The 23,188-nt window shown below is 44.7% G+C and overlaps 2 protein-coding genes across 3 annotated transcripts in view; both read left to right on the forward strand.

The window, feature by feature from the left end:
• Positions 1–2,848, forward strand: part of vps39 (VPS39 subunit of HOPS complex) — a 32,913-nt gene extending 30,065 nt beyond the window's left edge. For both annotated transcript variants that reach the window (XM_080012197.1, XM_080012198.1), the window contains exons 23-24: positions 383–474; positions 905–2,848. In XM_080012197.1, coding sequence (XP_079868323.1) covers positions 383–474; positions 905–986 — 174 coding nt within the window. In that variant the 3' untranslated portion in view covers positions 987–2,848. The remainder of the gene's footprint in view (positions 1–382; positions 475–904) is intronic.
• A 6,914-nt stretch (positions 2,849–9,762) lies between these two features.
• galnt16 (UDP-N-acetyl-alpha-D-galactosamine:polypeptide N-acetylgalactosaminyltransferase 16) overlaps positions 9,763–23,188 on the forward strand; it is a 43,571-nt gene continuing 30,145 nt past the window's right edge. The window contains exons 1-3 of the mRNA XM_080012205.1: positions 9,763–10,038; positions 21,568–21,752; positions 22,529–22,627. Coding sequence (XP_079868331.1) covers positions 9,844–10,038; positions 21,568–21,752; positions 22,529–22,627 — 479 coding nt within the window. The 5' untranslated portion in view covers positions 9,763–9,843. The remainder of the gene's footprint in view (positions 10,039–21,567; positions 21,753–22,528; positions 22,628–23,188) is intronic.

Genomic DNA, 23,188 nt, shown 5'->3' on the forward strand with positions numbered 1-23,188 from the left:
TAAATTTCTTGTGTGCTCCAAATTGGGGATTCATGCTCATACTATACTCACAACGATGGACTGATTAAACAATAACACCTTATATGAATGCATTAAAAGAGTTGTATTCATAATGAATAAAATACACTTGTTCCATATATTGTCTCTGCTTTTTCACTTTATTGAAATGTTCTTAACTTTTGTAAATATTCGTTAATTTAATATTCTCTTTTAGACTTTATTTGAGTCACTTCCACTTGGTTGTAGTCACTTTAACCTCATCACTGTCGTCACCGTCGTGTGGAGATGCAATGTTAAATGTTTGTAGTAGCCTCTGGTGTCCCTGCAGACCGACAGGGAACATGGAGAATGTGTCTTTAAGGTGTTTTGTCCTCATATCCAGGTCCAGGAGGAACGCATCTTTCACCAGCAGGTGAAGTGTGTCATCACCGAGGAGAAGACCTGCAGAGTCTGCAAGAAGAAGATAGGAAACAGGTGAATACTAGTTTGTCTGAACCTTTTCTATTGTCGTGAAATAATCATTTTCATTGAAGATCGCTGCTCAATTTATCCCAATTGGAAAGCAGTGGTTAGCAATTAAATGTCACAAAACATAAAATAGCTGAAAAATGTCCTGTAATTAAAATGCTGTTTGTAAGTCTTATGCATATCTGTTTTACTGATGTTTTTGTCCTTTAAAAGTCATTAAATAGTCTGACATTTTAATTTATGTGGCAATATTGCAAGGCTCAATTGAATCAGAAAGAGATGAGTCCAAAGACATGTCATTAAAAATTGTCTTCAAATCTTAAAGTCAAAAATGGAACTCTGATGCCCCGTACAACAGTATTATCTGTTAGTATTTCATCGGCAGTATTTGTGTTTTTTTGTTTTTTTTCTTACATTTTTTTCCTTTCCTGTGCAGTGCTTTTGCCCGTTACCCGAATGGAGTGGTGGTGCATTACTTCTGCTGCAAAGACCGCACGGTGTGTCCCACCGAGCAGTGATCGACACCCCCCGCTCCACCGTGGGTGGTTACTCCCTGTGGAAGTGGCAGCCTGCGCCTCCTCGTGATCGCACCCACGCCTTTCACCGGATGCTTCTATTCTTCGCCTCTGTGGGAGCATGCTTTTATTTTTTAATATTTGTGTTTTTCCCCACACCGGCTGCTTCCACACCCTGGAGGCCGCCGGTGTGACCGCACAGAACCCGCAAGAAGCATGGCCGCCGCTCTGTGCATCAGCTAACAGGTAGAGAGGGAGCGAGTGAGGTAGAGAGAGAGAGAGAAATCTTCAAATGCCTTGTGTGACTTCCGATTGTACTCTGCTGCGGAGATGGGAGACCCAGGTCCAGGAAGTAAAATTCCGCTCCGGGATTTGGATTCAGCTCGGGCTGCTTATCGACCGGAGAGGTCGCAGCCGGGGCGGAGCAGAAAGACGGAAATGGGACTTTTACTTTCTAAACCTGGAATTGTCCACCTCGTCCGTCTGCGTCCGCATGTGTCGGTGTGAACAAATCAGAAAAACGTTCATCTCGAGTTTACTATCGTTGGTTTAATGGTCGGGAGGACTCTCCTCCTTTTACATGAAGATGATTTATGTTGCTTTTGTGCTAAAAAAATAAAATCTGTAACTACGCATTTCTTAACATCACGTTTGCTAATAACTTGCCGAAATGTCATAAATTAGATGTTGATTATGTAATAACCTAATGGTTATTACATATACATACATACTTTACTACTGGATAACGTTTCACTAGAAAGCTCAAACAAACACTTCATAGTTTATTCTAAAATGCATCAACTGATTTACGTATTGTTTACGTTATGACATAATGAAATACCAAACCTATTACATTTTGGCAAATTATTACAAATTGCATCGGTACAATCTTGAGTTTTGAAAAGAATATCGCCCTGTGACCTGTTTGACGAGACATCTGGTTTGAGTAATCATTTCCAACGTTTTCGGGGGGGGGGGGTTTTGGTTTTTTTTCCGCTTCTTTTCTTCAAAGTCTTCTCCATGCACTCGTTTTGCGGGCGGATCGCGGACGTGCAGCACTTTAGAATCGTCCAGTTTTATGTCTTGTGCGCCGTCCTCACAAGAAGAAATTGACTCATTTAACGGAAGGGTCTTGCGACGTGGTGAAGCCCCCCCACCCCCCGGGGAGGTCATCCACCCAGCGGCCCTATGAGCAGGACTCGCGGCGCTCGGTGCGTCCGAACACAAGTGTCTTAACTTGAAGCATCTGACAAACGCCGAAGGATGGATGTGTTGGGCTGCGGGCTCAGCGTTCGGCTCGAGGGCCCGCGGATGCGGCGGAATCCCACCCCACCACCAGCTCCATCGTCTGTTTTAGCACCAATCTAAGCCGCCGGTCGTTTTCTGTGAGTTGCGAATAATATATAAAAAAAAGTGTAATCGTCCAATTTACACAGTTTGGATTTAAATTAAAGCGACTGTTAACTAGGTTGTCCTTCTTAAAATAACACACACACACACACACACACACACACACACTGAAAGGTTTGCACTCGCTCTCTGTTCAAGACTGTTCTCTCCTGTGTGTTTGGAGTGGGACTCCTTTCCACTGTGTACACACAGCGTGTTGAGCTCTATTTAATGGGGGAAGCGGGGGCGTCCCGGCATGTTCTGTCTGTACAGCTCTGCACCAATAAAAACTCATTTCTCAAACTCAAACTCATTCGGTGATGAGGTTTGGAAGCGTGTACGTGTGTTCGTCCGTGCTGGTGGGCCGCACACGTCCACAAGTCCCAGAATTCCATTCAGAAGCGCGCGTTCGCCCCTCATCTTTTCCACAAAGTTTTGCTTCTGATCGGATCTTTTTTTTTTTACTTGGTCACTTGAGGTGGTGGGGATATTATTTGTTATTTTATTTTATATTGAAAGTTCATCCATATCGACGGTTTATTGACCACAGGAGCTGCGCTGCTTTTGCAAATTCACAGCTACTACACTAATTTTTTTTTTTTTTTTTTTACAAAATAATGTTACGGATTACAACCAATCATTGTGGGGGTTTCCCAGTCAGAACATGAGCTCTCATAATTAAATAATTTATCAAATAAAAAATGTTGTAGCACACCATAGGAAGCAAGCCTCTAAATGTGGTTTCTGCTGGTCCCTAGCAGAGGAAGAACATGTTATGGAGATATACACTGATCCGCAACAACAATAAACCAGTGATGGGTGAAGTGAATAACATTGATCATCACGTTCCAGTGGCGCCTGTCAAGCGGTGGGATATATTATTATATATATATACTGTTATATATTCTTATGTATATACTGTTATATATTTTTATATTAGGGATTTATTAGGCAGCAAGTGAAGAGTCAGTTGTTGAAGTTGATGTGTTGAAGCAGCGTAAGGATCTGAGCCACTTTGACAAGGAGCACATTGTGATGCTGGACGACTGGGTCAGAGCATCTCCACAACCACAGGTCTTGTTCCCGCTATGCAGTGGTTACTAACGACCAAAAGAGGTTCAAGGAAGGACGACCGGTGAACCGGTGACAGGGTCACGGGGCTCCCATGGCTCATTGATGCACGTGGGGAGTGAAGTCTAGCCCGTCTGGTTTGATCCCACAGAAAAACTACTGTAGCACAAATTGGTGAAAAAGTGAATGTTGCTATGATAAAAAGGTGTCAACACACAGTAGGATGTGCTGGAACAACAAGCCCGATCCCTGGGGGCCCCACCTCACAACTTCTAGGGACTTGATCCGCTGCCAACTTGGTGCCAGATACCACAGGACACCTTCAGAGGTGTGGAGTTCATGCCTCCACAGGTCACAGCTGTTTCGGCAGCAAGAGGGGGACCTACACAATATTCATGTTCTTAGTGGTGCTTTTAATGTTGTAGCTGATGGTGTATTCAGAGATGTATCCATCATATGTTTGGGGATACAGCGAGGGAGGAGACTTGTTGCTCCCTCCTTCATCTCCTCCCGTCTCATCTGAAAGCTTTGTTCCGGTTGGGCCCATTATCGCCGGGTGAAGGCACCGGAGAACACACGCACTGTTACTGTTTCCCCCTAATGGACTCGCGTGCGCTGAGCGGAGCCAGCCCGAGTAACAGAATCACAACAAGCCGAGTGCCGGGCAACAGGAGGTGGTCACACAGGGGCTGCCAAGTGCCGTCGACATGGGCCGCAGGATTCATTACCAAAACTCCCCGTCTGGGCAAAAAGAGAAGAGAGCCGGTCCTGGATGAGGAGGAGGAGGCAGCTTCTCGTGGCTCTTGGCTTTCCCCTCATTCACAGAAAGAACAGCTGATGAAGCCACTTCCTACAAAAGAAGAACAAGTTTCATCAAACCCATTTAAACTACTTTTAATTCACAGCCTGGAGTGGGAAGGGTGTTCATGGACGCCTCGACCCAGCTGAACCATTGAAACCCCTCTTAGCGTGCCGCCCCGGGGCCTTTTCAGTGAAACCGCCACATCGTGAAGTGGAGGCACCAAGCAGTACAAGTGCAGTAGAGTTGGCCTGCGGGATAATTCACCCAAAAAGTGTAGATGTGCAGCGGTGTGATGCTGTCATGTCTTGGAATGGTGCGGACTGTGCAAATGGAAAAGATGTATGAGCTGGAAGCCGCGAGGAAATGGTGAGTACGCAGAAGTCCCAGATGCACCATCACTCAGCCCACCTCGGCTCGTCTAAGTCCACCGAAACATGTCAGCGAAACAAAAAACACACACACACACACACACAGGAAACTGGAATTAATTACGTCTGCACAGGTTGGTGACGTTGTCCAGAAAGTCCACACATGGATTCCGATCGGCTCGGTTTCCCTGTCACAGCTTGAGCATTGGAGAAACACGTCGTCTTCATCAAACTCAAATACACTCTAAAACACACACGCACACACGTACGTTAACAAGCAAACACAATCTCTCATACACACACACACGCAGCAGACTGCATGATTTTACGATTCTCTCCATCTCCTGGGAAAACTGCCTAGTTCAGGATGTATGCACATGAAATTGTGTGTGTGTGTGGGTGTGTCATCACATTACATCACTATGTTCTGAACTAACTGTATAATCAGTCACAGCTAAACCTCCTCTAGGAATAGGTAGCACTCGTAGAGTGAGAGAATGGTATTCCTGTGTGTGTGTGTGTGTGTGTGTGTGTGTGTGTGTGTGTGTGTGTGGTAAACAGTGTACACCTACACGCCTCAGTGCTACTTTCTTTTTTGTCTCCCACAGCCTGACAGGTACAGGCGGACAGTACAGTCACCTACACAGTGTGAAGCCATGCATCATTTTACGTGTGTGTGCGCATGTGCGTGCGTGCGTGCGCGCATAGACTTATTCTGAGTGTGTGTGACGAATAAACCAGAACAGCAGCGTTGTCGCTGTTCGCTCATGGTAATCCCCCCCGTGTGCCTTGTGACAACATGCCCCCCCAGACCCATGGGCTCACACTGCCGCCGGGGGGGGGGGGGGTGTACGTGTGTGTGTGTGTGTGTGTGTGTGTGTGTGTGTGTGTGTGTGTGTGTGTGTGTGTGTGTGTGTGTGTGTGTGTGTGTGTGTGTGTGTGTGTGTGTGTTGCCATGCTTGCTTGAGTAATCCACCAGGAATTTGAAAATGGCCTATGAAAATGAGCGTCTGTGCTCCACCTCCACAGGAACCTGCAGCTCGTTGCGGTTGTAGTTGCTGGTTCCTTCGTCGTTCTGCAGACGGATCCAGCTCCCAAAAATCGGTTTGAAAGGTTTGTTGCCAGGGTTCAAGGTGGATAGATGCAGGGTGAGGATGGATGCAGGGTGGTGGACGCAAGGGGGATGGATGCAGGGCGGATGCATGGTGGTGGATGCAGGTAGTATGTAGGGTCTATGCAGGGTGGATGCAGGGACTATGTAGGGTCTGTGCAGGGTGGAAGCAGAGTGGATTCTGGGTGGATGAAGGGAGTATGAAGGGTGTATTCAGGGTGGATGTAGGGTCTATGTGGGGTGTATGCAGGGAGTATGTAGAGTCTCTGCAGGGTAGATGCAGGGAGTATGTAGGGTATTTTCAGGGTGGATGTAAGGTCTATGCAGGGTATATGCAGGGTGGATGAAGCCATGTGACCCTCACATGAAGGTATTTTGAAGGCAAATGACAACACACTCGGAATAAAGATACGCTCCATCACAGGGCTGCGAGATCCTCACTCACGACAGGTTACACCAACCGAATCAAACGGACGCAGTCGGAAAAACTGAACGAATCTTTTTTAGAGAGTTTAACTTTTCATCACTAATATCAATATAATACTGATATTGTGATTGTGATTTGTGTGGGGTTGTCGTCATGGTGACAGTAAACACTCTTTTCAACTGTTCTAACGTCTAATTAATGGTCATAATATCCACATTAATAATAACTGTCAAATGTTATGAGTGTAAATATCTTATGAAAAAGCACCAATATATTGCCAAATGATCGATAGCGAGGGATTCCTCAAACCATTAATGTGATATTTGATTTTGTCGAGATCTCCAGGATCATTGGTGACTTTTGGGCGTGGTTATGAGTTATGTTCATATCTTTAAATATATCTATTTAAAACACTGAGAGAGAGAGAGACACAGATTCCTCCCTTTCTGTCTATCTGTCGTTCCACTGCCTGGCATTCTGTGTTTGTATAGCGCGCGAGCGCTACACACACACACACACACACACACACACACACACACACACACACACACACACACACACACACACACACACACACACACACACACACACACACACACACATCACAGAGCTTCAGCCGGGGGCGAGCGGCTAAGTTTCCATTATGATCATAATGGAATTCCATACAGGCTTTCGGGGTTTGTGTGTTATGGGATGTGTGAGCTTGTGCATGTGTATATAATAGTGTGCACGTGTCTCTTTGTGTGTGTGTGTGTGTGTTTGTGTGTTATTGTGTTTTTCATCTTTCATTCATGAATGAATATTTGTCTTCATCCATGTTTTATACGAGCACTTGGCAGAGTCTGGATATTTGTCTTGACATGATTTTGTGTGTGTGTGCATGTCTGTTAATGTGTGTGTGTGTGTGTGTGTGTTTTGTGTGTTTTGTGTATGCATCTGTAGCTTTCAGTGGAAGTATAATATAACTTATATAACTGGTGTTCTCCCTGTCTGTAATTATGTGTGTGTGTGTTCATGTGTGAGTGTGTCCACTTGTGCGCTGCCGATCTGCTTGCATCATGTTTGTTCATGTTTATGTGTGAATGTGTGCGTGCATGCTTGCGTGTGTGTGCGCGCGTGTGTGTGTGTGTGTGTGTGTGTGTGTGTGTGTGTGTGTGTGTTTTGGCGTAGCCATCTGAAATGCCAGCCACCGCTCGGTGGAAGTGAAAGGTCTGGGTGGGAGGACGACTCCCTCCGTGTTCTTTCCCAATGGGCAGCAAAGGGTTGAAGGCCGAAACAAACGACTTTTCACGGTAAAACACCTTTTCTTGGTTTTGTGATATTGATATTTGTGATATAATTTCATACGAACCAGGTCTCACACCTTGAAGACAAGATGTTTTATCAGAGAAAATGTGTTCATATGTTCTCAGCTCAGGGAGGGTAAATAGTGAAATAATTCACCATTTCATGAAGTATATCTCCTTCCTCTCCTCATCTCCTTCCTCTCCTCGTCTCCCCCCCTCCTCCTTCCTCTCCTCATCTCCTTCCTCTCCTCCTTCCTCCCCTCCTCATCTCCTTCCCCTCCTCCTCCCCCTCCTCCTCCTCCTCCTCGTCCCCCTCCTCCTCCTCCATCATGCTGACATGGGAATGCGGTGGCTTGTCTTTTCCCTCTAGGGAGGGGCGATGTTGACACAAGCGGCAGACAAGCCCAAAATGGCTGGAGAAGTCCAGATGTAGCCCTGCTTTTACCCTCTGCACCCAGTAATCTCAACCGGAGGAGGGTGGAGGGATGGGGGAGGGTGGGAGGGATGGGGGGATAGAGGGGTGGAGGGAGGGATGGAGGGAGGGATGGAGGGACGTCCAGAGCCAGCAGCTGTTCTGCTCCGTGTGTCCCGTCCTCCCACGCTGTCGGATAATAAAGTGACAACGCCGCTGCTCTCCGTGTGAACAAAGACAAACAAATATGAAAGTCCATTGAAATCCCCGGATCCAGATGTGGCCCCGCCCCCTCCCCCACCCCCAGGGGCCGTGACCTCAATGCGGGGCAGCTTCCCTGCCGCCCGGTGGCCCCCGCTGTCCTGCCTCCCCGGTGGAAGGGGACGGGCAGGGAAGCGCTCGGCCCCCCGGGACGCCTTGGCGCCTTTTTTTTTCGGGTTGGCTCTGTGACGTGATTATCTCCGGTAATCAAAGCCGTCGCCCCGACGCCGGCGACTCCAAAGTGTCCGTCCTCAGTCGTCGCTTTCCTCTCGAGTTTGGAGTGTTTCTGGGAGAGCTTCCCGCCGGGCCGGGTCGGGTTTCTCTCCGCCTGTGTTCGGGACCAGGGAAATATTGGCAAATTGCACTTTCTAATGGAGCGCCGGGGCCAGCTGTGTGGAGCCCAACAAGCTATTGCTGTTAGGCGGGGGATACGGATGACCTCATCCGCTTTTTATGATTCCCTTTTTTGTTTTTTTGTCGGGGTGGGGGGGGTGGGGGGTCGAGTTGAAACATCTCAGGCTCCTTGGATCGACGCCGGCCTGGGAGTTCTGCTGTTCTGTGTTTCTTTCAAGGACCTCGTGGATCCTTCTTATTCTAATGTATTCAGATTTATTCCAGAGTATTTGTAGCTACTTGGACTCCATAATAATAATAATAATAGTAATAATAATAATAATAATTATATATATATATATATATATATATATATATATATATGTATGTGTGTGTGTGTGTGTGTGTGTGTGTGTGTGTATAAATATATATATATATATATATATAACCCACAGGGACATGACTCTTCACGGAGCTGATCTGTAAAAAGTGAACGAAGCAGTAAATGAAATGAAAGCGTTGACATGAGTTGATGACGAGGAGAGCTCAGTCTTCATCATTCATTCATCGTGTGAACGGTTGAGAATAAGCTTCAAAGAGCGACGCTCTCATTTCAAATGCACAAGTTACAATTCCTTTTGAAGGAGTGTAATGCTGGGTCCAAATTATATTATTTTATTATTATTTTGCCACCGACCGAGTGCAGTATTTTATTTTATTGTATTTTATTATATATATATAAATATATATATTTTTTTTTTACTAATTTAAAGCCAAGTTATGGATTTAATGAATCTACAATTATTTTTACTTGTTAGTTGGTGAGTTGGAGAAAGGGAAAAATAAACGGTTTGTTTAAACTGATTGAAGTAAAAAAAAAAGAAGCTGCAAATCATTTTTATTTGTGAGTAAAAGATAAAAACTCAGTTTGGTTGTTTGTTCTTTCACCGGTGATTTGAAGCCAAGTCGAGGAAAAATGGAGAAAAAAAAGTAATTCCCAAAGAACATTTGGGATTTTATTGATTTCATTGGGGAAGCTGATTTATTTTTTGAATGACATAAAGCCAAGTTGTGGGTGAATTAAGCAAGGAAACACACACACACACACACACACCAAAAAACAACAGTTATTAGTGATTCCAAAACGACGAAAGGAAATAAATAACTGTACAGAATATGAACGGCAGTTTGGGTTTTATTTACCCGCAGTACCCGCCTCCTCCAGCAGGGGCAGCCGCTCCGCAGATCATCCCGCCACCGGAGGCTCCGCTGCGGTTCAGCTGCTCACCATCACCGGGGAAGCACCACTGCGCCTCTCTCCCGCGGTCCCTCTCCTCCGAGCACCGGGCCCCTCTCACCACCCCCCCCCCCCCGCTCCGGAGCCTCCGCATGGGCTCACGATGCGCAGGATACGGGCCAACGCCATAGCCATCCTGACGGTGGCCTGGATCCTGGGCACCTTCTACTACCTCTGGCAGGACAGCAAGCCGCACGCCGCGCCGGCCTCCGCCGCGCAGCCCCGCAGGAGCCACGGCCAGAAGGGGCCGCCCGGCCGCCTGGAGATCCACCGCGACGACAGGACCATCCCGCTGATCGTGAGTGACAGCCAGATCTGTTTCCCACGGATCTATTTATCATATCTACTTCAATTCCTCGTGGATCTATTTCTCATGGATCTATTTCTCATATATACTTCAATTTCTCACGGATCTATTTAACATGTATGGATCTATTTCGCACTGATCTACTTATCATACGTAAATAAATCTATTTGCCACGGATCAATTTATCACGTATGGATCTATTTCTCTCACATAAATCTATCTCACAAAGATTTATTTCTCATACATAGATCTATTTCTCATTGATCTATTTCTCTCATATACAGTATATCTATTTACCATGGTTCTATGTATCATACATAAATAGATCTATTCCTCGCAGATATATTTATCATGTGTGTATATATATATATATATATATATATATATATATATATATATATATATATATATATATTTCTTCACATCTATTTCTTATGTATAGATCTATTTGCCATAGATATATTCCTCATATGTAGCTCTATTTCTCATCCATAGATCTAGTTCCCATAGACCCATTTCTCATGTATGGATGTGTTTCCCATAGAGAGGGGCTGCAGGGGAGCTGCGGGAGCGTGCGTGTTGCATATTGATGTGTGTCATAAACCTGTGGCGAGGTACAGCCGGGCTACTGCTGCAGCCTCTCTGCCGTGCGCCGTTGTACCATCTGTGGCTTCCATCGCGCCGTTCGTTCCCCGCCGGCAAAGCTTGCGCAACGGGGAGTGCAACGCGTGCAATCTGAAGACTGGCTGCGTGTTTAAAGACGCTGTGCACGTCGGAGCGGGCGCGTCGTTCCCACGTCCTCCTCCCGTGCAGGCGCCGCCCGGACCCGACGAGCCGCTCCGTTATCCGTAAGAGGCTTTCCATAAGTCCGCTGCGCCGAGCCCGTGGGCGCACGCTGCCTTCACGGTTATTACCCGAGACATCAGTGAGAGGACGATGAACCCGGAGAGCAGGCGGGACGCCGCGGCCGCTGCCGCTTCCGACCCACTGCTTCTCAACCAGGGGTGCGGGGACCCGGAGGGGGGTCGGTAGAGAGTGTGCAATAATGACCGTTTGGATCCAAGTTTCACCGTTATCTCCCGAACTACAGCCGAGATGGCAAAACGATTCGTGAATCAGAGCAGGGATTTAAAAATCACCATATGCATATCAAACAAGGGACAGCAGGTCTTTTTTATTTTTTTTATTTGGTGAACGAAGCTGCGGATATATTATATAATATAAGTTTGTGAGAATAATCCAACTTGTTGTGGGGTGGTGATCTAGCCTGTCGCTGTGCTGATGTGGCATTCCAACAAGCCACAATATTTGGGTAGAAACAAACACTGCACAAGCCGATTCTACATTGCAGATACTAGTAATTTAACTATATTTGGCTGCTACAGTAAGTACTGGTTTGCCCCAGAAACCGCCTTTCTGTGTTTCAACACTTTAAATAACATCCCTGTTTGTGTTTGACAAACCTCATTATCCGTTGGTTGAAAATAATTTCCTAGTTCTCGTGGCTGAAGTCTGCTGTGGGAAAACCCGGCTTATCTTACAGCTTAAACCAAAGCTTTGTACCAAGCAGCATAACAGCCTGTTGTGTGGAAAGTTTTGTTTCAGGGCTGCTTTGAGTTAACCTGTGTCCACTAATCTTTAATTTGCACCGTTTGGTCATTCACCTTTTGTCATCAAACTTGGATATTGTGCCCTGACCGGGTAACCTGACCTGCAGCGGACCTGCTGCCAGGTCTACACTCCCAGTCCAGGAGGGCACAAAACCTTAAAGCAGGCTGCCGTGGAGGAAAGGACATATTTATCTCCTTCTTTCTTTCTTTCTTTCTTTCTCTCTTTCTTTATTTCCTTCCAGTGACGTCATGTGCACAAGCTGCTCCAGCGCTCGCTCTTACTTCCCGTCTCCGCGGTCGGTTTGACGTCTCTAACGGAGGTCATTTAGAGCGGAACTTGCGAACCGCCGTCTCGGTCTGATTCCATCCACCTGTTGTCGCCCACGTCTCCGTCGGGCTGGAGACCACAGCGAGTGCTCTCCATGAGGAAACTGATCAGCCGGCTCTGGGCTCCAGGGGTAGACGTGTGCCCGCGCACACGTCTACCCCCGGAACCCAGAGCCGGCTAATCAGTTTCCTTTATCCTGAGCTTGGGGGTGGTGGTCACCGCTCTCATCCATCTGGTGTTCGTTTCGCTTCCACATGTGCTTTATTTCCATGACAACAACAACTCGACTGCACTGTTAATTCGTTCTTCAGTGAATCTTTCACCAAGTATTAGGAGGCTCTAATGCCTGTAATAGTCATTTGCTCGTAGACGTTTTGGGCAGTAGTTCTGTTGATGTAAGGAGTTGAACCAACAACCCTGCAACCAGTGAGACTTAGAGATGGATAGGTAGGAAAATAAGTTATAAGTTATAATGACCTACTTCACAATGTCATTAGATCCTTATTTTCGAGTTAACTGTTATGATGTCATTTGGTAAATACAGTATGTGTAACACTCGTTATAGATGGAACATTGTCAAGACAAAGGCTCCCTCCCGTGTGTGTGGGGATGGGTGACTTAACCCATGCTCATCGATTGCTCTAATGAGCAATGGGTGCAAAGCCACCCCTGATCCCGGGCCCAATTAACAAGACCTAAGACTGGCTGCTTAAAGCACACCACCCCAACAGCATACCAGGGCCAGGGAGAATATCTGGGCAAAGACTACTACCCCCCCTCCACCACCAAGCAGAGAGGGAATAAAAAAAATGAAAATATAATAAAATTACTGAACTCTGAAACATGGTTCCCATAGCCTAAATAAACAGAAGTGTCCAAAAACAAAGACCCTGTACCCCGGAACAGCACGGTCCATGGGCGACCCTCCCCCAGTGCAACGAAACAGACTACCCCCTCCTCCCTTCCAGATGGGCCTTGGGCTGCTGTGCTGGCTGGTGGAGGTGTAGCCGGGCTTGGCTGTTGAGGGGGCTGCTTGAATGGGTGGCCTGGCCGCTAGGCTGCTGATGGTCCCAGCAGTGGCTGCTTGGAGGAGTATCTAGCTGCACAAGGTTACCCTTGGTGGCTGCTGTGGCTGCTTCCCCCCCTGTCCTCCACTGGCCCTCCACTGGGTGCTGCTGCTGCCAGTGGGGAGAGGGCTGGTGCTGTGGCCATCTGTCGACCTGCCGGTGGCTCCGGTGCGTCTTCGGCTGGCCCTTCCCTGTCGGGACCCTGTTCGGGCGCCAGTGTGACAGTTCTACTGCCACACGCCTAGTGGCTTTTCCCGTGCTCCCTGACAGAGACACAGGCGATGATGTTGAAGACAAACCATTTTGTTGAAGCGAGTGGAAAGATGTAACAAGCCGGGAGCCGATGGAACATTCTCATGACCGAGGCTCCCCCCCGTGTGTGTGGGGATAGTGCAAAGCCACCCCTGATCCCGGGCCCAATAACTATGGGTCTAGCAGACAGGTGTCTTTGACAGGCTGCTTAAATCACACTATACCCACACCATTTGTAGAAGCATTGGTAAAATTGGGGGCAGTGGCTCAGGAGGTAGAGCAGGTTGTCTAGTAATTAGAAGATTGCCAGTTCAACCCTGGCTCCTCCTGGTAGCGTGCTGATGTGTCCTTGAACAAGACACTTAACCCCTTAACTGCTCCCTGGGCACTGTTGCATGGCAGCCCACTGCTCCTAGATACATCAGTTACTAGGATCGTTGAAATGCATTTTGTTGCCTCAGTACTTCTACTCTATGCAATGACAGTTTAGTTAGTTTGATCTAATCTAAAATTGAAAAACAATGTTTCTCAGTGACGAGTCTAATTTGGAGCAGTGTGTAACACTATGTTATTTCCAGTTGGCTGGTCCATCTAAATGTAAATGGCGATGACTCTCCATTCGAAGATAATGGAGCAGTGGAGTCAGAGCTATGTTATTATTGAGGAGATGTTCTCATTTTAAAATGAGGGAAAAATGTAATAATATTGAAGGTGGCGGACCAAGAGGGTCATGGCAACCAATATGTTACCAAGATGGCACCCGACTTCTCTTGAAGTGTCTTTGAGGTCAGGGCGTCTGCTCTTCTTCTGTTATTTTACGGGGTTTCCATCGCATGACATGGTTTATGGAGGGAGGAAGGAAACGTTTCAAAACACAGTGCTGAAGGACGGAGGTCACAGTGGGTTTCTGGACAAAAGATTATTTTCTGTTGTCTTCAATGTGGTCTACCTGGGTGTGGCTCTACCAAAGTGGGTTCCCTTTGGCGCCATCTTAGAAACACCCGCCGGTAAGAAAAGACGGTGACTAACAAGACAGGACTCCAGATGACCTCATCCAGGACGAGCTGGTGGATCGTCTTCATGATGTGAACACACCACAGTGTGAGGTGTTTCAACCGCGGTGTTGATGTCTTGTTGCCATGACGCCGTGACGCTGTTGGCCCTCCGTCTTTAGCATTATGTTTTTTTCCCATTCTCAACTATTGGATCTCTGATTCTACTGCTTATACCTGCAGTTTCCCTGCAGCATTCACCAATAATGGCATAGAATATCAGTCTGCTGCTAGAATGGATGGAGAACCTTTAAACATCATATTGGACTGGAACCAGAACATGTCAGACTGGCTTGGTGGTGCACCCACCAGGATTCTGTCAGGGTTCTCTCACGGTTCACTCATGGTCCTCTGATGTTCCTCTCAGGGTTCTGTCAGGGTCCTCTGATGGTTCTCTGATGGTTCTCTCAGGGTTCTCTCAGGGTTCTCTCTATGAGAGTAGCTGAGATGTCCTACAGAACCCTGAGAGAACTCTCAAGGTTCTGTAGGACATCCCAGCAGCAGGTTCTGGCAGCAGCAGTTGGAACCGTGCTCGCGCTTAGAACGCAGCGGTTCAGGCGCCAGCCGTCTTTGGTTTTGTTGAGTCTTTAAAGTCGGCTCAGAAGAGCGTAGTGAGTCATATTTAATTCAGTGGATCTAGTAGTGGAGCAGCTTCCCAGCGGGGTCCTGTGTGAATTTAACACTCCATATCGCCAGTATATCTTCTCCTCATTCTACGCTGGTCTCAACCAGCGGATCCTCGTGGATATGGCAAGAAATTCACCTGAAGAAAAGAAACAGATGTTTCTTCTTTTTTTGAGGGTTTCCATATGGAATCATAATGCTTCAAATGTTTCTTATCTTGTTAATGTTATTTAGCCCTTCTACAATAAACATACAATATTGTCTGTCTGTCTGTCTGTCTGTCTATCTATTTATCTAAACCTCCTTGTTTACTGTTCAGCGTTTAACTTTCTGGTGAGAAGAGAAATCACTTACTGTGGATTTAAATACCGTTTTTTTCACAGTATTATACAGCAGCTTTCCATTATTTGGCTGATACTTTAATCCAGAAAGCAAACTCACCCTAAGCAGGAGTCAGAGTTCTAAACAGAACTCAGATACTCTGTACGATCCTGGTTCCCCAGCGCAGAAATTAGTAATGGTTTTATGTCCTGAACAGGAAACAATGCTGAACTTGTGCAGCATATAAATGAGGCCTTACCCAGCGTCTCGGTGGAGTAGCTCATGCTGATAAAGGCCTTTGGTCACGGTGCTGCATATGGATTCACTTTAACCTATGTATTAGAAACAGCTTGAGCAAGGACAATATATAGGGTCCAGTCATAAAGTTCTGCTATTTAAGGAAAACCAAACAAAGCTCATAAAGTCATTGTTTATGAAATCATGGTTCTTTTAATCCATTTTGTAGCGTCGTCTTTGGCTTTCTGTCCTTTGACCAAATCCTCCATGGCACAAAACAAATAGGTTTTTTGTGTTATGTTTCTTTTTGATGTAATGGAAGGTTAAAGTGGTACTTTATAGGAAGAAAAGTGCTGTATGAATCCTGTGTGAAATACACACAAATAATAATACAAATTATATTAACACTAATGAAAATACTACAACTACTGCTGCCTGCTGATGATAATATTAATAATAAATATAGCTGCAGGCAGCAATACACAGGGTCGAGTTTATTCGTCTCAGGTAAGTATTACAGTTTTCTTGATCATTTTGTGCAATGCATCACAATTCACTTTGCGTTTAAACATCACAGATCGTGGAGCTAGGTTGTGTAGTAACATACGTAGAATATTGTTTTAGAATTTTGTCACTGACCTTCAGACTGACCTGGACATGTTTACATCATGTAGTTACGTCCCTGTCATTTCATGAATCGAACGTTTAGAGCATTACGTATGAAACAGTTCCAGTTCAACGAGACGTCAAACATGATTTTTATTCATGATTTTTACATAGCTGTATGAGAAAGGTCAGTTATAAATAATTGTTCCAAATTGCTGAGTTTGTAGTTTTGATATTGTTTGTAATTGAACAATAGGTTAATTAGCAAATTAGCACAACAAATGACAAAACAAGTCAGATAATTGTTTTATTCAACAGTTGTCCAAAACAGCTGGACAACATAAGTAAACCATTATCACAGTATTTATAAAGATCACATCTCAAATGAACAGTAAATGTTATTTATATGGCAATCTTAATAAAATAAAATAAATGAGAAATAGACAAATTCTATAAAATGTTCAAAGTAAACAGCGTTCATCAACATTGTGTTATATGTACTTTTGTTACTCAGGAAAACAACGTGTAGAGAGTGAATTTCTATAACGACACCTTGACATTTTTCATTTGGTACATAAACTAAGCCATCTTAAGAAAGCTAGATAAAGAAATAATTTACCCTCATTTCCTTTCTTTTTTTTTACCATTTTCTCTAACTTGGTGATGTCAGTCACCGTGGTGTTGTTGTTGTTGTTGTTGTTGTTGTATCTGACACGGACGTGGCCTCCTGTGATAAACTGTCGTTGGATGGAATGAAATGTTTGTCGTCAAGTCGATCGTTTTGTGTTGTACCAGGTGGCGCTGCATTTTCCCTACGTTTCTTAACAATAACAATAAATACATTACATTAAAAAATATATATAAATACATGTTATTTGTAATTACTACTTTATTTTAATTTTTATGTTCGTAATGTACAATTGTAAAATTCAGTTTAATAGATTAATTGTCTATATAGTAATGCAGACAACATTCATGTAACATTTGCAATTAGAAATAGTTTGGAATAATTTGTCAAGATCACAAACTGTTTCTGTCCCTTTATTACAGTTTGTTAAGTGTAGTTATCGGACAATGTTTATACGTGACGTTTAGTTATAGTAATAATATGATGACATCATAAAGCATCTCACTGTAAATATCATCTCCTTCATTTTCAGAACCAGACGTGCGGCATTAACCAAGACAAACTGAATATTTAGGTTCAAGGTTGTTTGGTTTTTCACTAATATCTGCTCCGTATGTGAATCGATTACGATGAGAGTTAAACCACGAGGTCCTTGTTACATAGCGGTTTAAACAACATCTCAACGGTGTTTCTAGCTTACGCCGAAGTATGTCTTCCAGATAGTTTTAGCCGCGTTGGACATTTTTCAGCGTCAGAGGCACTGGCTCGTCCGTCTTAAAACCGCCCAAAATTTGGTTGGTTTTTCACTAATATCTGGTATGTCAATCGATTTGGATGAAACTTCAACCACAAGGTCAATGTGGCAGCGCGGTTCAAACAAGACACCAGGCGTGTTTGTGTGTTATGCAGAAGTTGGTTTTCCAGATAGTTTTAGGCTGTGAATCTTTCCTCATTTTTCCTCTTACAATAACCATAAGGGGCTGAAGTACATTTTCAGTATGGTTCCAGTCCTGTGGGCCGGACCCCTTAATTATAGCTGCAGGCGGCAATACACGGGTGGCAATTTAGTCGTGTGAGGTTCCTTTTTACAGTTTCACGGGTTCTCTGAAACGCAGCGTGATTTTCAGAGTTCACTTGAACGCAGCATGGCGGAGCAACCCCCATGCGGTCTACGCAGCGCAAGCGCCACCCTCTTGTCTTTGAAACAACCGTCCATGATGCCTGTGTGGGGTGGGGATGGTGTGGTTTGAGCAGCCACACCTGTCCTGGGTCTAGGTAATTGAGGCCCAGGATCAGAGTGGCTGCACACCTGTTGCTGGTTGGTGGGTCTAACGAGCACCTGTTAAACCCCCCCCCCACCCCCACTCAGCAGAGGAGCCCTTGTCATGACATGCTGTCCATCTGCTGTGGGGCTTGTTCCATCCAGCCCACTCTCTACAATAGACTCTGTGTCTTTTCTACCTCATGGTCTGTGTCTCTTTGCCGGGGGGGCCCCTGAAAACACCACTTGGGTGGCGGGGGGCAGGCGGAACAGCCGGAGCAGTCTGTAAAGCAGAACTTTGTCATTGTCAGAACTCCACCTTGTTGTCTGTGGAGATAGAGCTGCACTCTCAGTGACAGGTGGGCGTGTGGCGCGGCGTCGGGCACGTCATTTATTTGTTTCGTTTTTTACTTGGATGACATTTTCAGTAAGTTGCATTTCCATAAAATACGTAAAAGGTTGTGGTATTTCTGTGGGTAATCTCCATTGCACGGCTTCTATTTTTCCGACAGCTCCCTAGATCTTGAACGCATCACTCAGTCGTACATTTCAGTGTTTTCGAGGGACGACATCTTAGGGATTATTTTGTCTATATAAATATACACGTAAACCATAGATGGTAACTTCTAAACATTACAGAGTGACCGAGTCCAACCCGCACACTGGACACGGTCCAACTGGACATTCTCAATCAGAATCTGTACATTTATAGTAAATACTATTATGATGATATTATGATGATGTGAATCGATTTGGAGAAACTTGAACCACGAGATCTTTGTGACAGCGCGGTTCAAACAAAACCGTGTTTGTGTGTTATGCAGAAGTTGGTGTTCCAGATAGGGTTAGGCTTCAAGATTCAAGAACTGTTATAGTAGTTTAGGAGTCCGGCCCGCAGGCCTAAATAAAGCTGCAGGCAGCAATACGCAGGGTCCAGGCTATTTGTTTTGGTACGTGTTACAGCGTTTTGGTTTGAAATGCATCACAATTTACAAATGGACTTACATCTGGACCAATCGACGTGGACTTAGGTCTGCATGTTTCTCTTCTGCCTTTCAGTTTAGATATACAATGCTTTAAGAGGCAAGTGACTGTTCTCAATATACCGCCAATTTTTGTCCATTTTTCAAATTTTATCTGGAACAATAATAAAAACAACCTTTAAAATGATTTTGCATAAAAATAATATTAAATACATGTTATTTTATAAACATAGTTTATAAACGTGTCTATATATATATACGTTTTAGGTACTGTTCAAATGACAGTTTTTTGGTTTCTGTGGAATGCATCCCGAGTTACAAAAGTTACAAGCATCGGGGACTTACTTCTGCATGTTTTCTGCCGTTCAGTTTAAATATCGTGGCGTGATTATTAAAATTATTATTTGAATGACAAATGTTGAATTTCAAACAAAGTTTATTTTGTTGATATATATTATAAAAGGCAGGAACTGTAAGTTTGTATTGTCAGATTCATTGACTATAATTACATCAGTTGAATTTAAATGTTTCATCTTTAGTCCTGTGAGTATTATTTGAAGTATTAACACGTTTTTGTTCTTGTTTTTTCGTCATTTGTAGTAAATAGGATTTTCGTAGTAGAAATGTTATTTTGTTGTGGTTCTTCGTGACATAACCTCTATCTAGTCTCAGTATCTTTACTATTGATATGTTTATTCTGCATTTCTTCTTTGTCTAAAACTAAAATAAGTTTTAATTAGTACTTCATTGTATTTTTTCGGTTAAGAATCTACAATTGTTTAATTCAGTTTAATAGATGACTTGTCGAAAATTGTAATGGAGACAACATTTATGGAACTTTAACATTCATTTGGCGTTGGAATTATTATGGAAGAACTTGCCAATACTGAACACCTTCTGCCTTTTCATTTGAGTTTTCTATGTAACTGTACGAAGAATTGACCTCACTTCAGTGGTGACTTCTTTCCTTGGATTCAATTTTCAATAACTTACGTTTCCATGAAATACGAAAAACCTTGTGGTGTTTCTGTGAGTAGGAGAGTGAGCGGTAAGATATCAACTCAACAGATCCACAGACATCTACAAGATAAGAAAGTACATAAATATACATGTACACGCATGCAAATGCGTGTCATGTTTAATTCATTACTACAGAGCAACAGAGTCTACGCCGCACACTTGGACACGGCCCAATGCACATTCTGAATCAGAACCTGCGCATTTATAGTAAATTGTATGATGAGGTCGTAAAGAGTCTTACTGTACTGCGTGTCGGTGACGCACCACCACCTGGGTACTTGGGGTCAAATTTGGTCGGCTTTTCACAAACTTCTGCTCCGTTTGCGCAATCGATCTGGATGAAAGTTACACCACGAGACGCTTGTGACGTACCGGTTGAAACGACACCTCAACCTTGTTCGTAACTTCTGTCATTGTTGTGTTCCAACCACATGTCTGTGATTATAATTATTATTATTATTATTATTATTATTATTATTATTATTATTTCGTAAGCACAGCACACAACATCCAACTGAAAGTGCTGCATTAATAGAAGGCAATCAAATAGTAGTAATAAAAAATGCATATATATAAACAGTATATTATAAAAAATAGAAGTAAATATTATCCTCTATTTCAGCCTTGGGTAATCAAATCAGAATTATTTATGTTTTTTTTGTTGTTTTCTGTTTTTCTCTCCTGGATGGAATGCCACTGCAGAGATGTGACAAAATAATTCACCGGCTCGGGCGGTTGTTTGAAGTTTAATGTTTAAAGCTTGGAGAAATGTTTTTATAGGCCAGTGCCGGCATGTAAGTCCTTTTCTATCATTTACTGGTTTGTGGTTGTCGCTGTTGCCGTTGTTTACTTCTTTCTTTCTTTCCTTCGACACGCCGGCGAAAAAAAGTCCTCTCGGATCAGCCAAAAGGTGCATTTTGTGTCGGCTTTTTATTTCGTCTTCTAGTTATTTCCTCCACCGCTCAAAAGGGCGTGTGTTGTCACTTTTGCACGGTTTTAATTGAACATTGCTGCAGGCGGCCGCCACCTGTTGGGATGCTATAAACTGACTTTTTTTTCTGCTTCCTTTCGCGAATGGGAACGCGGCAAAATTCACAGTTTAATAACAGACGCGTCAGAGGAGCGGTGTGTTAACGGAGGTGATAATGCTGCTCCTCGGGTTTCCTTGCGGCTTCTGGCCTCAACGCCGCGTGTTGTGTGTGTGTGTGCGCGTGTCATATTGTTTGGGGCATAGGACGCCAACGTTTCCCATGAAAATGGCCGGGACGAATTTCTAACGGTAGTAACGATGTATGTATCAACCAGCTGATGAGCACTCATGCACGTTTGTTCAGACATGGACTACTTCCACGTTAAAAAATTGGAATATTTGGACAATCCACCAAATTTTCGAGCTTAACTTTTCCCGCTTTTGACTTCTCACATCCCCGTGGACAGGAGTTACTGACTTCTTTGTGTGTGTCGAAAATTTGACCCGATCACCTGATACTATGATTGTGGCATAAGTGAATGGGTGCCCCGCCCGCTGCAGGTGACCCAGCCCCCGCGGACCGAGCTGCAGGGCCAGCAGCTCCTGGGGGGTTTCGACGAGAAGTCCTACCTGGCGGGGAAGACGCTGAAGGCCGGCGAGGACCCCTACCGGGAGCACGCCTTCAACCTGCAGGAGAGCGACCGGCTGGGCAGCGAGCGCAGCATCAGGGACACCAGACACTACCGGTAAGAACCAGAGACTACCGGTCAGAACCAGTGACTACCGGTCAGAACCAGAGACTACCGGTCAGAACCAGAGACTACCGGTCAGAACCAGAGACTATCGGTAAGCACCAGACACTACCAGTAAGAACCAAACACTAGCGCCGGGAGCCAGACACTACTGTTCAGAACAAGACACTACTACCAAGAACCAGACACTGCTGGTCAGAACCAGACACTGCCGCCAAGAACCAGACACTACTGCTAAAAACCAGAAACTACCGCTAAGAACCAGAAACTACCGGTCAGAACCAGAAACTACCGGTAAGAAACAGACACTACTGCCAAGAACCAAACACTACCGGTTAGAACCTAACACGACCTGTCAGAACCAAACACTACCGGTCATAACCAGACACTACCGGTCAGAACCAGAAACTACTGGTAAGAAACAGACACCACTGCCAAGAACCAAACACTACTGGTAAGAACCAGACACTACCGGTCAGAACCAGACACTACCGCCAAGAACCAGGCACTACCGGTCAGAACCAGACACTTCTGGTAAGAACCAGACACTGCCAGTCAGAACCAGACACTAACGCCAAGAACCAGACACTACCACCAAGAACCACACACTACCAGTCAGCACCACAAGACTCTACCTGTCAATGATGCATTTATTGTGATTTAATGTTGTTTACTAACTCTGTAAACAGCCAGAACAATATTGTTCCATCCCTAGTGTGAAATATTAATTCCAAGTTTTCTAAACGTTCTTCTGGTGTCCCCCCTTTTAGGTGTGCTTCCGTGAACTATGACGCCGACCTTCCCTCCACGAGCATCGTTATCACTTTCCACAACGAGGCGCGCTCCACTCTGCTGCGCACCATCAAGAGGTAGGCCATGACCATAACAAATGTTGATGGACAATATATTGTCCCAGAAATAATTGCGATAAAGGATATTATTGTCATTTTAAGACCATTTTTTTTGCCACTGATATAATGACGATATAATAGCATGATAATGCAAGTAAACCCTTTCAAATAGAAATCAACTTTAAATTCTTATGAATATTCTGACAGCGTAATGTGAAAAAAATATGTATAAACGTGTTTTTATAAAGTTTGAAACGTGCAGAATTTCGGCTACATGACGTCGTTTAGCGGGCACTTTTGTTCAAAGCCATTTCCAAATATATTTCGCCACAAGTTCAAATATAAGTGGAGCAGTTATGGATTTAAAAAAACGATTGATGCTACGACCAGCGGAAAGCAGCGGGTCGCTTTCATCGTAAATTCCCACTTGACTTGAACGCAGCGTGTGTACAATGGCAGCCGCTTTGGATTCCAGCGCAGGTAATACTCCAAAAGATACGGTGGTTACGTGGTTACGTGGTTACGTGGTTACGTGGTTCCAGTGAGACGCGCGGTTCCAGAGGATTCATGCGTCGCCGA

This window comes from Zeus faber (genome assembly GCF_960531495.2).
Source record: "Zeus faber genome assembly, chromosome: 13".
NCBI classification, from domain to species: domain Eukaryota; kingdom Metazoa; phylum Chordata; class Actinopteri; order Zeiformes; family Zeidae; genus Zeus; species Zeus faber.